At 36.4% G+C, this 19,015-nt stretch overlaps 1 protein-coding gene across 1 annotated transcript in view; it reads right to left on the bottom strand.

The window, feature by feature from the left end:
* Positions 1 to 19,015, bottom strand: part of LOC140167606 (dnaJ homolog subfamily C member 10-like) — a 146,784-nt gene that overhangs the window by 25,659 nt on the left and 102,110 nt on the right. The window contains exon 22 of the mRNA XM_072190905.1: positions 18,514 to 18,951. Coding sequence (XP_072047006.1) covers positions 18,514 to 18,951 — 438 coding nt within the window. The remainder of the gene's footprint in view (positions 1 to 18,513; positions 18,952 to 19,015) is intronic.

Genomic DNA, 19,015 nt, shown 5'->3' with positions numbered 1-19,015 from the left:
CATATCACCTATAAAATATGGTACGGTACTGTGGCAAAATGTTAAAAAATAGGCCGGTATCGTTTCGACGGCAAACTGTTTGAAATTGGCACCATATCCGTGTCTCCCACATTGCATTGCGGTGACCTCGAACACGCTGAGTTCAACCACCTCGGATTCAGAATAGCGCTATTGGTTGCCACTATAAACAGCCGAGATAACGGATAAGTCACATTCCATCCTAATCCCATATGCGTATAAGGATACCGTATAAATACCGTACACCACTATAAACACGCTCTATGAGACCAACCAAACCAGCGAAACACAGAAAGTGGCCCAATCACATTTTGAAAAAAATTTACCCCTGGTATGAAAGCAAGGTGAATCGCAGTCGCCTCCTCACGCTTGCTGGTCTACTGCAGCGATTCACCTTGCTTTCAGGCCTTGCGGGGCTCTTCTAAACTAGAACTGTATTAGTTGCAAGTCTATACTATGATAATGCCAATAATCTTTTTTAAGCACTTACTGAGGTGATCCCTATACAATTTAAACAAAACGTGACATCCAAGCCGCAGGATTTATAAAGTTTAGCAAGCCCCGCAGGGCAGATGCCAGAGACGTCAATTTCTTATTATATTTGAATTATAATTATAACTGTTATTATCTTACAGTTATCGAAATAGCAGCGTGTAATATTTTCGTCTGATTTATCCATACATGTCGGGAAGCCATCGCATTGCTGATGTTTGCTAATACACTTTGTACCGTCATCACAAAATATCCCATCTGAACAATGATGACTAGAAATATGTTGATCTGAAAAGAAGAAGAGAAAAACATTTATAGTTTGTTTTCATTTTCATGACGGTAAAACCGAAAAACAGTGAATATACGATCAGAGGTTAGTAACCTTACTGAATGTTTGACAGCAGATGCTAATCACGGCTGTTTGATGGGATCATTTATTAGTTTTTCAAACAAAACATCATGTACAACCAAAGTGTGGGCTTAAACAGCTAAAGTGATATCATGCTAATGTATTCAGATGATTTTGAGTCATTCTCAACTTTAATTTCCCCTCTTTTGCAAAATTATTCACTTTTATAGTATTTTTTAAAGCTGTTTTTGATATAAAATGTATCTATTAATGACAAAATTGGTGGCGCTATTTAGTTACTGGAAATTACTTTTTAAAGTTTTTAATACAAATAATTCCTTTTATTGTTGATAGAATATGTTTATAAAATTTCCTTGTTGCTTGTTTCACATATTCCAACTGTTTTAATGGCAATATTAATCACCAAGCCCTCGCAAATAAAGAAATATGATTTGGGATAAATAGCGCCATCTATAGTTTGCATTTAGTTAATAATGAAGCCAATTCTATATACATCAAACAACCGTGTAATTGCTCCAAATTACAGATGTTTGGGATCATTTTGCAAAGGTTCCTCCGCCCGTAGAACAAGGGTTTTTTTCGTCGCGTAACGGTTAATTGTTAATAGCATAATAATGCAATGTATCAATTCTTTGGAGATATTCAGGCCCTGGTTTTAGGGGAAGAGACAGCAGAAATGGTTTGGATATATCTCGGCCATCTTATTTTGCGTGTGAAAGGGGCGGGTACATAAAAATCCGAGATAAAGATATCCCATGAGAACCCTTCCGAATTTAATGACACCCCTTATTACAGTGCAACCTCGAATGATCGTATTAAGACACTCCACGGGTTTACATGGGGATGGTACGACGGGTTGTATTTAGTCAACCTTACGGGAGCACACCACTAAATCAATGCGCCATTTGTGCAACCCTACTGAGTTCCGGTAAAATACAGAAAGTTTTTGAGGTATAATGGGCTGCTCTTTGGACTAATAATCAGAAAGAGTAGCAAATTATAGCTTAAATAAAAGTGTAAAAGCCTGTGCATGAATTTGAATCACTAAAAAGTCGCATTTTATAATTATCGAGAAAATAGGTCCGCGTATTAAAAATGGGCAGAAACGGGTTTACAGTCATGAGAGCATGTCAAAAACAATGAGGGCGCTGTTTAGCGGCTCCTACCGGGAAAACGAGACGGAAGACTACCCATACATTGAAACATATGTTAAACTTTCATCGATTTGCAATCGACTGGTTATCCTTAAATTTCTCAGAAAGCGCCGAAAAGGCAATTATTTAGTGGTGTGCGCCCTTCGAAGGGCCTAGGAGTAAAACCGTGCTTTTCAGAGATTCAGCCAAAATTGAAATGGCTTTTGATTAAATTGCAGTTTTTCGATTTAAATAGATAGTTTATATGTTAGTGAATATATTTAATGCGTTTTAGATGCAAGTCGCGCTAAGATTATTCCCCCAGAGGCCTTCAAAGTTCAAGAAATTGCCACAAATTGTGTGAAAACAAGATTTCTTGGATTTAAAGCAATTTGAGCTTAAGGTGACAAATCGGTGCGTGCCTTTTAAATTTGCCAAATCTTGGTTTTATATGGGCGGGGGGGGGGGTGATTGTTATAAATCATTAACAGTAGACTCATGCAATTGTGAAACGTGATTTAGTCTCATTTAAAACCGAATTTCATCAGATGGAAGGTCAAAAACTATCTAGAGAATTGGAATTTAATGCAAATATAGAAGAGTAAGCATGAATGGTCAAAATGTTGAAAATTTGCCTATTTTCGGAATCCACCATGTAACTTTGAAAGGGAATTTCTCTTGAAGTGAATGTCACAGAGCAATTCTGTTTCGAGCGTTTTACTCAAAACATTTTATATTTCAAGAAAAAGATAAAAGAATTAAATTTTATGAACATCAGAAACCCTTGAAGGAGCACACCACTAAATCAATGCGCCATTTGTGCAACCCTACTGAGTTCGGTAAAATACAGAAAGTTTTTGAGGTATAATGGGCTGCTCTTTGGACTAATAATCAGAAAGAGTAGCAAATTATAGCTTAAATAAAAGTGTAAAGCCTGTGCATGAATTTGAATCACTAAAAAAAGTCGCATTTTTATAATTATCGAGAAAATAGGTCCGGGTATTAAAAATGGGCAGAAACGGGTTTACAGTCATGAGGGCATGTCAAAAACAGTGAGGGCGCTGTTTAGCGGCTCCTACCGGGAAAACGAGACGGAAGACTACCCATACATTGAAACATATGTTAAACTTTCATCGATTTGCAATCGACTGGTTATCCTTAAATTTCTCAGAAAGCGCCGAAAAGGCCTCAAAACGAGCAAATAAAACTGGTGTTTTTACACGTATTTCAATGGGGCAATTATTTAGTGGTGTGCGCCCTTACCTTGAAATTGAGAAGCGTTGAATATGTTGATCAAAAGATAGAATCTATGGTGTTTTCTCTGGTATCCTGAACTAAATCCCAACCACATTGATGTCGAAGTTAAACTAATCGTCTTTGGTGCTAAATCAATGTGCTTTGGAAATTTATATGTGATATTAGTTGTAGCATTGGCAAAAATTCCCAAGATAAATGTATCAAATTCGTCAAGCAATAGGTCAACAATCGTAAGAAGAAAAACGTTTTTGTCAGTAGAATCCTGAGATGTAAAGACCCAAGAGCAATGCGTAGTGTATGATGCATAGTGTTGCGGAAAGTGCGGAGATGAAAGTACATAAACACCATTCTTTGGCATTACTATTCTCCTCTGAAAGCATGAAACTGAATTAAACATACGGCATTAGGTAAAGGCAACACTTTGGAGTGATTGCTACAATAAGCTATACATATTCAGTAATATTTCTTATGGCTATTATTTTTCATGAAGTTGGGCAGCTGTGGCGGAATAATTATAATTGGTAGTGAGTGAGCAGATTACAAATAAGAATTTCAAGGGTTATACATGTTTATAGGGGGACTGTATTCAATTTTCCCCCTCCTCCGCTGATTATGATGGCCAGTGGTTAAGGGTAGACTAACCGATTTCATTATCTTAATCAATATATTATTGAAAAATAACACTGATGTTTCGCGAAAGTTCATTCTACAAATCATATGCTTTAAAAACTTGCTTGATTTATTGTTTTAATGAGTTTGACAAAATTGTTGTTGTTTCAGCCCTCTTTACAGCATAACTCAAGATCCACAGAACCTTTAAGGGATCTGGAATGAGCGCTTTGAGAGTCTAGACCGTATTTTTTATGAGAGCATATCAGACATATCGAATTGCATTGATTTCTGAATATGAAGAATGTCTTTGTGATATCAAATAATTTTCATTTTTTGAAATTCATGATATAATACAAATTTTATGACAAATTATTAAAATTTGATATTTTTCACATGTCCTCGAAGTAAATTATATAAATCTAATGATATATTCTTAAAGTGCATGTAGCTGGGAGGAAAAGCCGACATCAATTGAAATTTTAGACCTTTCATATTGAAGATATGGATTTTTTTCTCAAAAAGACCTAATTTGTTTTGGTGTTTTGGGAAAAAAAATCCATATCTTCAATACGAAAGGTCAACATTTTCAATTGATCGTCGGCTTTTCATCCCACCTTCATACACTTTAAGTATAAATCATCAGATTTATAAAGTTTACTTCGAGTGTTGTTATTTTATTTTAAGAAAGAAAGAAAAACACAGAAAGAAAAACACAGAAGACACGTAGAAAGAAAAAACGAAAGCAAGAAACATTAAAAAAATCGAGAGTTAAATGAAGGAAGAAAGACTAAATAAAATGTACCCATTCAGGATAATAATTGCAAAAGTGAAGACAGCTTAATTCTGATATTTACTTATATCACAGTCCATTTCATCTGTGTAATCTTTACAAGATTTGTGACCATCGCATAACATTCTCTCACTTAACCTTATCTTTCCCATCTGACAAGAAAAGACTGGTAACAAATCTAAAAAATAAGAAAGTTACTCATAGTTTTCTATAATGTTGATGTTTTTTTTTCTTTTTCATTTAATCTTTGTTGTCATTTCATCATCTTCAATGTTTTCTTTATTTGTATCAGTCCGCCTACAAATAGTATTACATGTTCAGGGTTTTGTTATGTACAGCGTATGCATGCTTGCAAATTTCAATTTTGTTTTCGGGTATTCATATATTATATCCACCAAAAGTACAGCCTATCTTAACAAAAATGTGCAAGTAAAAGCGCCCTCTTTGGCAATTAGAAAATACTGTTGTGACACGATGCTTACATCCACGTCAAAGGCGAAGTCTTAGCCTGCAAATGCTGTTTGTTCTGTTCAATTCGCTTGTTTAAATCTCGAGATATGTTTAGTTAACAAAAAAAGGGTAAAATCAAAACTATGCTACATTTACTAGGGAATAGGTCATATTTAAGGTTTGGCCTAGCCCAGTGGTCATTTGGGTGAAGTATAGTTAGAATCTGTCAATGCCTGGCGGAGCTAGAGCATTTTGAAAAGAAATTGGTTGCCAGAAGAAGAAGAAGAACTGTCAAAAGACAGAACAAGCCGACGTTAGACGCCGGCTTGTAAAAAGTAAATATTTCACATTCTGCTGTAAAATTAAATACATGTACATGTCAATGATTTTTTCATGATAAATACTGTTCTCTTTGTCACTCGAGGCATGTTAAAAGGCAAACAAATATTACACACTCTGTGTAAAATTAAAATCATGTCAACGAAATATTACATATCCTATACATTTGAAATTTTACTAAGCAATTGACACACAATCATTCCTAATCATACAAATGAAAATTCTTTTATGAACTGTACTGTACAGATAGATGTAAGAATCATGTCACAACAATATTTTCTAATTGCCAAAGATGGCGCTTTCCACTTGCACTTTTTTGGAGACAGGCTGCATTTGGGTATCTCACACTTCTAATCTCAACTTGATAAAGAAAATCTGGTAAAAAAGATCACAGAACAATTATATTACTTGATGTTACTTTATTCTTTCCTTTCAATACATTCATTCCAGCAAACACACAACGTTTTACAGAAAATTGGAAGTGTCATCCAACTTTATGACTTCTATACCCTTACTTGTCACAATCAATAACATGTCAGTTCAACGTTTTCCCCAGCTAGTCAACTTGCTAATGTGCATATCCCCATATACTTTTAGCGGAGTGTGAAAGTACAGAGTTTTCTTGTAATTGGCTCCATCCAGCCGTTGATGGCGTTTTGGCTCAGTTATCTTCAATCAGGACGGAATTAGCGACGCGGAAAAGTGAAATCGAAGACCATTACGTAGCTACAAACTGAAAGCGATGACGATTGCGTAGTCTGGCTTCGCCAATTCTGGTTGTATTGGAGTTAGACGAGTCAAAATGCCATCAACGGCTTGGAGGGGCCAATTACCCATAACATTATGACAGTTATATATAGTACCTTGTGTAATTCGTTCAATTTTCATCCAAATGCCATCTACAATTGGGTGCGTACGAAACAACAACTCGACTTTTTCTTCAACAAGTTGCTGATCTTCATTCGGGTCGGATCTAGTTTTAAACCATATCCAGATTTGTGACGCATTCAGTGATAAAGGTTGGTTATAAGAAAAGTCAACATCTTGACTAGCTATTTCTGCCAGATAGGACAGTTTTGAAAAGCTGGATCCACTACCGAATATTAACGACACGCCAAAAGTGATGCTGAATTTGATGGGAGATACAAGAAACGCCCCGTCATCTGAGGATGTTATTATCCACTTTGCATCTGCTCTCGTTGTCCTAGGAAATAGGTGCGTAGTCAAATTGTGTGTAGTTCCTTTTGGTACTGTCAAGACTTGTATGTCGGTATAAGCTGAATCAAATGTAATTACGGTTAGATAATCGTGATATCACATAAATTACATATAAATATAACGGAAAAGAGAGTGCAAGGAGAGGGGAAATGTGTGGAAAAGGGATTACGTGAATTGAAATGCAATAATCAGCGACTTTCAAGGGAGCACAATTTTGCGACGGTAATATTATTTTCATAATAATAAACATTGTACAATGTCTGTTGAACAGAAACCGTGCGAGACATCAGTTCCAAAATTTTGTTTTGCGAAGATAATTTTATTTCACAATTTCTGTTGAACAGAAACCGTACGAGGCATCAGTTCCAAATTTTGTAGAAAAGATAGGGTGAATAAAATACTCATCCGTGTGCAACGTCGTTTTTGGTGTGTAATCTAAGAATATATATTTTCTTTTAGAGGTAAAGACATGTTTTTCACCAATAATAGGAAACATATTGTCATATTGCAGTCTATAATATGAAAAAATACTTTCCTACATTTAAAAATGCCAGCAAGTAGTTTTTATTTTTATTTTCTATATTTTGAAGTTGGCTCCATGATTTCATCAAGAAGTATTAGAGTAGCTTTTAAATTAAACACATAGACAGAACATTCTTAACTTAGGGTCGGTTATTTTTGTATTCTGTTTGTTTCCGCTATGATAGAAGTTTCCTGACTGACTTACCACAATCCCTTTCGTCGGATTCGTCAAAACAATTGTTAAAAGTATCACACACTTGATGTGGATATAAGCATACTTGTCCTTTTACAACTTTTTCACACTGGAAATCTTCCCCACAAATATCTATCATAAACAAAGAAGAAGATGATGATTGAATAATAATAATAATAATAATAATAATAATAATAATAATAATAATAATAATAATAATAATAATAATAAAATATTAACATCAATATCATCAACAACAATAATGAAATATATAAGAAATCAATTTTCATCACAAAAGAAACCAATACATAAGAAATTAAATCTACCTAATACAGCCTGTCTAAAAAAAATTGTGCAAGTAAAAACGCCCTCTTTGGCAATTAGAAAATACTGTTATGCCATGATGCTTATATCAACGTTAAGGGCGCAGTCTTAGCTCTTAAATGCCATTTGTTCTGTTCAATTTGCTTGTTTTAATCCCGAGATATGTTTAGTTAACAACGAAAGGGTAAAACCACAATTGTGCCACTTTTACTAGGGAAGAGGGCTCTACATGTAAATCAATGATAGCTGATGTTGATGCGTCTAATGCACTCCCCCTTTGGGCTCGTGAATTAGACGCATCAACATCAGCGTCTGATTTCTCTCCCAACAAGTAATACGCGTTCATTAACCTATAAGTGTGCAATATTTGCCTGTCTTTTAACATGTCTTGAGTGACAAAGAGAACAGTATTTACCATGATAAAATCATTAACCATGTTAACATACAGATGTATTTAATTTTACAGCAGGATGTGAAATATTTATTTATCTTTTTAATATGTTTTAAGTGGAAAAAGAGAATCATTTATACCTGTATCATGATAAGAGACCGATCGTTATTTACGGCAGGGGGGGGGGGAAATGGGCGTTTTGGAAAAAATATCGACAAAAAAATTCGCGTTCCCCCCTCGCGTCCGTTCAAAATTTACGGATTCCCCCCTTGTTTTCCCGAATTTCTCCATTTAAAACTTAACAATACCCCCTGCTGGTTCAACAAAAAAAATTCGCATTCCCCCTCAATACCCCAAAAAAATTCGGGTTCCTCCCTCAAAATGCCCATTCCTCCCTGTCGTAAATAACGATCGCTCCCTAAAGCATTCCTATGACTTCACTCTGAATGAAGGAACTCTTGATCAATTTGATGCTATCATTGATTTACATGTAGGCCTACAGCCCTCTTCCCTAATAAAAGTGGCACAATTGTGATTTTACCCTTTCGTTGTTAACTAAACATACCCCGAGATTAAGGTTACACGAAGAAACGTATAAAAAACGTATAAATACGTATAAAGTTGTTCTCTAAAACAGAGTTTTCTCAGTAATCAAATATCGCAGCAAGTGAAATGTTGGTGCATTGGATGTAGCTTAACATTTTTCTTGTGTGTTTATACAAATTTTTAGAATAAATTTGAAAATAATTCGTTTAAAACCGTTTTACGCACCATGTTCACAAGCTCAAAAACGCGTTCCATGACGTTTTTTTCAAATGTGCGCCCCGTATAAAACTACGCCGAGTGATCGTTTTCCTCTTTTTTGTATTGTACTACAAATCGATTAAAGAAATAATGTTGCCATGGGGAAGAACCAAATACAGTACCGATTAAATTTTAAAAGCCCGTTTTTGGGGAACATTTTCGAGAATCTTGCCTGAGAAAAAACTGTTTTGTGAAATTATCGATATCTTGATTACGGGACGTTAAAGGCTTAATGTACGATTTCCTTCAAATTTTAAATTTGTCATTATATACTCAAAATGCTGAAATAATACTAGTAATAATGATCGGGAATGGTTTCTGTCCATTTTAAGCTGAAATAACGAGGTAACGTGAAAGAAACACTGCTTGTTATTTTGGCCGTTTAACACGCAGTTCTACGGGCGGACATAAAGTCATAATTTCTTGAATTTCTTGAATTATGACTTTATGTCGAACTTTGCTCTGTTTACCTACAAACACAACAAATTTGGCTGATTCCATTTAGGTGCAAGTTGTGACATGTGTAAACATGACAAATATGCCAAAAAATCAGGTTTGAAAAAAATTAACCAAATTCATATTATAAGATCGTACATTATGACTTTAATTTAGACATCTGAATACCTACATTATTTCTCAACATTCTGCCAATTGCTATCCCATTTGATTTTCACTCCAAATTGAAGCTAGTATTGCAAAAAACGAGTTTTTCCTCCATCAGTTCGTTCAAAATTTCAGCGCCGACATGCGTGCTTATTCTAAGAGCCATTGTGCGGACGCGATTGTAATCAAGTAATTGCATCCAATTATAGTTACATATCCCCTTCGAGAATGAGTAATTGCGTAAGCCGATGTATGGCCGAGTGGATAGAGCGTTGGACTGGGAATCTGTTATGAACCATTTTTGTGGGTTCGAGTCCCCGTGTGGCTGAATTTATTATTCTTTTTTATTCTCTTTTCCCATTTTTACTTCCTTTCTTTCCTCTTTTCTTTCTCCTTTTCTTTTTTCATTTTTTTTTTTCATTTCTTTCTTTCTTTCTTTTTTTCGTTCTTTTCTTTCTCTCTCTTTCTTGCTCTTTTTCTCTATTTCTTTATTCTTTCTTGCTCCTTTCTTTTTAGTTTTATTTGTTTGATTCGCTGACTGTAGTGAATCGTGATTAATTGTTTTTCACTTTATGTAATTCAAAAATTTGTAGGCATGCTAAGTATTTGTTGTTGAATATTCTTCCCAAATTCGATTTGTAAATAATTGCTTTTTGATATTGTTGTTGATGTTATTGTTGTACCGTATTACATTGTAATCAGGGGAATAGTAGCATTGATTTATTTCATCAAAGATATCAAGGCTATAAATTCAAAATCAACACATTTTCCAGGGCGTAGCTTGACGAAGTGCCCCAATCAATTTTCAAATTTATAAAATCCTTATGAAAATTGCCGAAAACGGCTTGTGCCCCCCGGCATCCGACCCGGCATGTCGCCTCTCATGACCCCCCCCCCCCACCCCGACTCACGAGCTCCGAGCACGAGCTAAGCCAAGTTTCATAGCCTTTTCATGTCTTGACCGTGGATCGATATTCTATTGTAAGTAGGCCTACGTCCCGGTACGCTTGTTCATTTTCTGCATGGCTGTTTCTGTTATGAACTTCCGCCCATCTGAAATCCAGCGCATGAAAAACTGTCGGCTAACCTTAATCTACCAAAAAACGTTTCAAAACGTAAAAAGCGGCCAAAGTTTAAAAAATCTTTCCTGTGTGGCTTTTCACCCTTTTTTAAACTTGGTCCCATTTAGTAAAGTAGTATTAACATGAAGAATGAGTCCTAATTTTTACATGCAACAATGTACTCTTATAGGTTTAAGACTGTTCGAAAGCGGTGCAATATGACGTAGGCTACCGTATGTATTATCAAAAACATTTCAAGGTTTATGTTTTATTATATTGCGTGATCATAAAGAGTAGTAGAGTATTATATATACTTAGCAAATTGACTGTGTGTCAACCTGCTACATATAGGCCCTACATCTGTACATAAGGCGCAGAATCGCACATGACGATGAAGAATTTAACAAAGTGAGTATTTGCTACAAAATACATTATAACGTCTATACGGAAAAAAACTTCAATTACGCACGAACATTAATTCATTTGCTCTACAAAATAAACATTGACAACTAAGAAAACCAACAAGTAGCCTATACGAAGTCATCTATTGTGCACCCCGGCATCCGACCCGGCATGTCGCCTCTCATGACACCCCCCCCACCCCGACTCACGAGCTCCGAGCACGAGCTAAGCCAAGTTTCATAGCCTTAGATGACTTCGTATGGGTCTTTAAAAACTTTCATAAATGGGACCAAGTTTAAAAAAGGGTGAAAAGCCACACAGGAAAGATTTTTAAACTTTGGCCGCTTTTTACGTTTTGAAACGTTTTTGGTAGATATTAATTCTTTTTTGAGGTAAAAAATATTGCGCGCTAAGTGGTTCTTTGTAGCCATGCGAGGTGAACTAGTTGGATATCCATGTTTCGCGGTTAATGGTGCTTGTAGCCCTGCGGGGCAAACTAGTTGGATATCCATATTTCGGGGTGAGTGGTTTTTGAAGCTCCGAGGGCAAACTAGTTGGATATCCATATTTCGCGGTTAGCGGTTCTTTGTAGACCCTGCGGGGCAAACTAGTTGGATATCCATATTTCGCGGTTAGCGGTTCTTTGGAGCTTTGCGGGGCAAACTAGTTGGATATCCATATTTCGCGGTTTGTGGTTCTAGTGGTTTTAACGACCCGTAACCACCCCAGTCAGCTGCATACCGCATCCAGCTATTTTAATTATCAAAATACTAGTTTTTTAATGCTATGGGGTAACAGAATTATTAAAAAAATTAATAGCTGAACCCAATAGTTCAGCCAAGGACTGGAAACGACATATTGATGACTTTATATAGAGTGTATTCAATAAACCCAAGGCGGAACGAGAGTTGCTAAGTAACCGCTATCCGAACCATAAACACACGCATGATCAGACAACGAGTATTCAATTTCCTCATAGCATCCCACGTTGTACACACGTCAGTCGAATTTGGCGGTGTTGGTTTGTTAGCCCTCCAAGTTATAACATCGTTCACTTTGTGTTGAACATTGTATGTGGGCCTCGCTGTAATAACATAAAGATCAGTATGATCAGTGTGGTATCACAGAGCAGACCCTTGAGAGGGTCTGCTCATTTGGCTCATTTGCATGGCAGTCGGACCCGTCATTGTATTGCTAAGTAACCGCTATCCGAACCATAAACACACGCATGATCAGACAACGAGTATTCAATTTCCTCATAGCATCCCACGTTGTACACACGTCAGTCGAATTTGGCGGTGTTGGAGTGTTAGCCCTCCAAGTTATAACATCGTTCACTTTGTGTTGAACATTGTATGTGGGCCTCGCTGTAATAACATAAAGATCAGTATGATCAGTGTGGTATCACAGAGCAGACCCTTGAGAGGGTCTGCTCATTTGGCTCATTTGCATGGCAGTCGGACCCGTCATTGTATTTGTTCATGTGTGTATGGAGAGCCACTCTTGGAGCCCATGGGACTTAGGCTAGGTCCTCAGGTAGAGTCAGACGCTGTATGTACTAGAAACGCCCATTCTTGATTCTGCGTTCATTCAATGTTAAAGTCATAATGTACGATCTTATAATATGAATTTGGTTATTTTTTTTCAAACCTGATTTTATGGCATATTTGTAATGTATACACATGTCACAACTTGCATTTAAATGGAATCAGCCAAATTTGTTGTGTTTGTAGGTAAACAGAGCAAAGTTCGACATAAAGTCATAATTCAAGAATTATGACTTTATATCCTCCTATAGAACTGCGTGTTAAACGGCCAAAATAACAAACAGTATTTACCTCGTTATTTCAGTTCAAAATGGACAGAAGCCATTCCCGATAATTAGGGCCTATTACTGGTATTATTTCAGCATTTTGAATATATAATGACAAATTAAAAATTTGAAGAAATCGTACATTAACCCTTTAACATTAAATTTGTATTGCCCGGCGGCCCCGCGTAATGGAAAAACCTGAATTTGTTACATAAAAAGAAATGAAAATTAAAAAAAGCAAGGTTCCACCTGAGTACATATTAAATTGGTGTAGAAATTGTTTTCAAATATATATATGAATTTAGACAAACATACGGGATATAATGAACCTTTGCATGACGCCATGATGACATGATTTTATTAGTCGTTTTGTATATCATAATACCAGTATTTGTAATTTTATATTATATAGAACTAATATTTTGCATCATAAATGCGCAGTTCATATGCACAGACGATTACTAATCTTCAAGACTTCAAAATAACATGTTACTAAGCAGGTAATAGGTGCTGGCCTTGTCCTATTGTACTTGTTCATTTGTGTATGGAGAGCTCACTGACCTGTTAATAGAGGTCAATGGGATAGCTTCTTTATGGGGCACTTCTCCATCGGTTTCAGGGCGCAATTCATTGAACTCAGCGGGATTCTATTGCAAGTGCTTTTATATTATTACAAAACGGATCGTGGTTATTGCCTTGACAAATCTAATACATAATTCATACCAGGGATTAATAAATCCAGGGGTGCGGACATTTCATTGGTCGCAAACCACCGGGATTCGATACAAGTTTGCGTTGTAAATGAATGCGTGAATAAGAGTGTCATCCCTTGGCGCGATATTTGATTTCTGAAAATACTCAAGTTGCCGTTCAAAATGCCTAAAATCATCAAGATATTGCAATACTGTCTAAAGTGATGTAAAATTGTGGCAAATTTGTATGATTTATCGCACATAATTTCTGCGTAGCGTGGAGAATCATTTACATAGGATTTTGGAGAAAAAATGTGATAATTTTAGGGAAATATAGAATGGCGGAAGAAACAAATAAAACATTTTCCTGGAATGTGTAGACCATACTCTTTCTGTTCCTATTGATTTGGATACTGAAATAATTCTTAAAATGAAGCTGTTGGGTGATTTATGTTGGCGTTTCTAGAGTGTGTCATTATTGGCAAACATCTAGGGATATTGTTGAGAGGGCACTCGATTCACGAGATTTCTTTTGCAAGAACGCCAAAATAGCACGAATTTTGTTGATTTGCGACTGAAGAGTGTCCGCACTATAGATTTCTGCCATGCAAATTAGCTAGTGTCAGTGGGTAAGAAAGTGGCATCTTTTGAATCGTTAAGACAAGCCACATAATCTTATGTAAAACTCTGCTGGGTGTTTCGATCATGTATTATGCGTGTTTGGTCAAGTGAGGGTAATTTGTAAAGCATCAACTTGTGAACAAGTCATAGAGGGTTTGATCATGCTGATGATGTTGCCATTTTGGACGACTTCTGAGTGTTTAAAGCCCAAAATGAATGAATAAAATCGTGTATGAGATATTTGCGGGGATATTTGGGTGCATTGGGCACTTATGGGTTGGGTATAATAGATTTCTATGTATACAATTAACTCTGATATATTTTCGATGGAATATATATTTTCACTTGAAAAGTTAGTAGTTTTCCGAATTGCAATTTCTGAATATTATATAAAAGGTGAGAATAAGACTATAAATGTAAGAGTATGTGATAATTTTGATTGTTAATAAATGCGAAACGCCGGCGGTAGACATCAGCAATATCAGGGATTGCCGCGATTCTTGCAGTAGCTTTTATGAATAGAATACAATAGTGGATACAATAGCGGATACAATAGCGGAACAATAGAGCTCTCTTACGGGCAAATAAACCTCGTCGCGTTTTGCTAAATTTCACTTCTTCTATTTCATGAACTAACCGTTATTTTTTAAACTTGTGGCAAAACTTCGACCGAAGTTTTTAATACAAGCAAATTGAACAGAACAAACGGCCCCGGGGGGCACTTCAATATGAAATGGATATAGGTGTAGGGCTGGCACTTTCGCACTAGGGGCATTCGGTGAGAGCAAAATGTAACAAATATGGGGTCATTGGGTGAGAGCATTATTTTTGGTATTCGGTCAGAGCAAAATGTAAATAATATGGGGTCATTGGGTGAGAACATGACTTTTTTTTAATTGAAATTTTTGTGTGAGAGCCGAAACAGCGCCACAAAAACCTCGAAAATCGCGTTTCTAGTTCGAAATGGCTTCAAATTTCATTGTTTTTCAAAATAAGTAACAAAATCAGTGATAAATGAAAGTTGCTGTTCAAATTGAACTTGTAAGGGTCTTTGGGTGACAGATCAAATGGAAAAATAGGGGTCTTCGGGTGACAGAGCATGTGTTCGTAAAAATATGGGGTCTTTGGGTGACAGCGATGCTGAAAAAGGGGTATTAACAGCCCTACATACGCGTCACCTCCAAAGTTGAGTACCCACCCCCCCGGGGCAAACGGCATTTCAGATGTAAGACTTCGCCCTTGACGTTGAGGGCGCTTTTCCCTTGCACAATTTGTTTGAGACATGAAAATAAAATTATCGTTAAGTGGCGGTCTTTTCAAATCATAAGCTCTTGCATGTATTTTATGAATTAAACTGTGTGTGGTCTGTGGCTGTTATTCTATAGACACAATGGGAGAATGCAAGCTTCAATTATCCTAGTCAATAGGACTATGACTCTTTTCATTAAATGCAATGGAAAGATATCTCTAGAGGTGAATTTTATTGTATTAATTTAGTTTATTTGTAATCCAGTGCTTGATGGTGCGTTTACATTTCCACGTGATTCCCTCTGTACAAATGTAATCTACCAAAAAACGTTTCAAAACGTAAAAAGTTAAAAAAGTCTTTCCTGCGTGGCTTTTCACCCTTTTTAAAACTTGGTCCCATTTAGTTGAGTCGTAATAATATTCAGAACGGGTCATAATTTTTACATTCAACAATTTGCACTTATCGTGTTAAGACTGTTCGAAAGCGGTGCAATATGCAGTAGGTTATGTATTTATATCAAAAACATTTGAAGGTTTATGTTGCATTATATTGTGTGCTGAGTTCACATAGAAGTATACGGTATACGGTATTCGCTATACGAAATACGCTCATTCGTTCAGGCTGAGTTCATATAGGAGTATACTATGTGAACTCAGCCTGATTGAATGAGCGTATTTCGTATAGCGAATAGCGAGTATATCAGTTTACCCATTTTCTTCGTCTTATCAAATGCTTGTAACTTTACTTCTTGAGGTCACATTGCATTCAATGAGGTGTCATAATGTGCAGAATTAGATAGTGCATCTATTAAAAAAATGAATTTGCCCACATATGGTATAGGTTTTTAAAATTTGGACGGTATACGCTGCACTAAAATCGAACACGCGCGATTCCCACTACACTATACTATACGCAGGTATACGGCCTTTTCGAATAGCTCTTATGTGACCCGGTACTATGAAATTACCTTGCTCGATTTAATCTATACGCGTGCACCTGCAAAACGTGCATCGTATACCCGAATAGTATACTTCTATGCGATCGTAGCCTTATGTGACCCGGTACTATGAAATTGCCTTGCTCGATTTAACTATATACGCGTGTACCTGCAAAACGTGCACCGTATACCCGAATAGTATACTTCTATGTGAACGCAGCCTAAAGAGTAGTAGAGTATTATATGTACTTAGCATATCGACTGTCTGTCAACCTGCTGCGTGTAGGCCCTACATCTGTACATAAGGCTGAGTTCACATAGAAGTATACGGTATACTGATATTCGCTATACGAAATACGCTCATTCGATCAGGCTGAGTTCATATAGGAGTATACTATGTGAACTCAGCCTGATCGAATGAGCGTATTTCGTATAGCGAATAGCCAGTATGTCAGTTACCCATTTTCTTCGTCTTATCAAATGCTTGTAACTTTACTTCTTGAGGTCACATTGCATTCAATGAGGTGTCATAATGTGCAGAATTAGATAGTGCATCTATTAAAAAAATTAATTTACCCACATATGGTTTAGGTTTTTAAAATTAGGACGGTATACGCTGCACTAAAATCGAACACGCACGATTCCCACTATACTATACTATACGCAGGTATACGGCCTTTTCGAATAGCTCTTATGTGACCCGGTACTATGAAATTACCTTGCTCGATTTAAGCTATACGCGTGCACCTACAAAACGTGCATCGTATACCCGAATAGTATACTTCTATGCGATCGTAGCCTTATGTGACCCGGTACTATGAAATTGCCTTGCTCGATTTAAGCTATACGGGTGCAGGCTGCAAAACGTGCACCGTATACCCGAATAGTATACTTCTATGTGAACGCAGCCTAAGGCGCAGAATCCCACATGACGATGAAGAATTTAACAAAGTGAGTATATGCTATTTTTTCTTAAATCAAAATACATTATAACGTCTATACGGAAAAACTCCAATCACGCACGAACATTAAGGGCTGGGGTATGAACGTTTGGACAGTATTTATTTTGGGACATTAGAGCACATCAGACATATCGAATTGCATTCTGAATACGAAGAATGTCATTCTGATATCAAATAATTTTGATTTTTTGAAATTCGCAATTTAATACACATTTTATGGCAAATCATTAAAATTGATATTTTTGATATTTAACAGTACTTGAAGTAAATTTTATAAATCTGATGATTTATACTTAAAGTGTATGTAGGTGGGATGAAAAGCCGACGATCAATTGAAAATTTTGACCTTTCGTATTGAAGATATGGATTTTTTTCCCAAAACACCAAAAAAAATTAGGTCTTTTGGGAAAAAATCCATATCTTCAATATGAAAGGTCAAAATTTTCAACTGACCGTCGGCTTTTCCTCCCTGCTACATACACTTTAAGAATATATCAGTAGATTTATATAATTTACTTCGAGGACTGTTATATATCAAAAATTTGAAAAATATCAAATTTTTATAATTTGTCATAAAATTTGTATTATATTGTGATTTTAAAACTGAAAATTATTTGATATCAGAAAGACATGTTTCTGAGGTGCTCTCATGTCCCACAAAAAATACTGTCGAAACGCCATAAACGCTCATTTTGGATCCCTTAATTCATTACTCTACGAAATAAACACTGACAACTAAGAAAACCAACAAGTATATATGATTTTGTATGGGTCTTTAGAAACTTTCATCAATGGGACCAAGTTTAAAAAAGGATGAAAAGCCACACAGGAATGATTTCTTAAACTTTGGCTCCTTTTTACGTTTTGAAACGTTTTTTTGTAAATATTGATGCTTTTCTGAGTTGGATATCCATATTGCGGGGTTAGTGGTTCTTTATAGCCATACGGGGCGAACTAGTTGGATATCCATATTTCACGGTTAGTGGTTCTTTGAAGCCCTGCGGGGTAAACTAGTTCGATATCCACATTTCGCGGGGGGGGGGGCGTTGTAAAACAATTTAGCCCGCGAAAGGGGGTCATAAAAATTGACTCCGGTCACCGACATATTCAAGAAAAAACCCCTTCCAAAGAAAATGATAGCCCATAATGCAAAATGGCCGCTACAGTAGCAATATACGGTAGAAATATGGGTCGTTACTAGGGATGCCGCGTCGACGACGATGAAATATTGAAAAGCCCAACAACACAAGCCGTATATACCTTCCATCATTGCTTCTCTTTGAATGGCTAACACGAATCCGTTGTCAACTGTCTCATGCTGAAATATACCATAGCGACTCGATGCAATTACAAATATTATCCACATGCTCTCACTGTTACCCGTTATACCAATACCAACTGCTTTTGGATAATCACCACGTATAGGTGTTCCAAATTGTCCAGTAATACCGTACGCAACTGTAGAAAATGCTGGCAATGTCCCATAACCTATTCCTATAGTGTCCTCGTATGATATGTTAGTTACTATTGGATGCACAATAAACATGCCACCATCATTTGACGAAATTATTTGATAACAGAAAGGAAGGCGAACATCATTCAAGTCATCGATGGAATACACATTTGGATAGATTGGTGATGACATGGAAAACTTATCATCTTCGACAATTGTTAGTAACCCATACGAATGGCAGATATCTAAAGGTAAGTAAGAGAAGTCCCAGAGAGAAGTTAAACACATTTTTGTTGACACATTTGGATT

Source organism: Amphiura filiformis, chromosome 13 (assembly GCF_039555335.1).
Source record: "Amphiura filiformis chromosome 13, Afil_fr2py, whole genome shotgun sequence".
Lineage (NCBI taxonomy): Eukaryota > Metazoa > Echinodermata > Ophiuroidea > Amphilepidida > Amphiuridae > Amphiura > Amphiura filiformis.
This window is presented reverse-complemented; position numbering and strand designations above follow the sequence as displayed.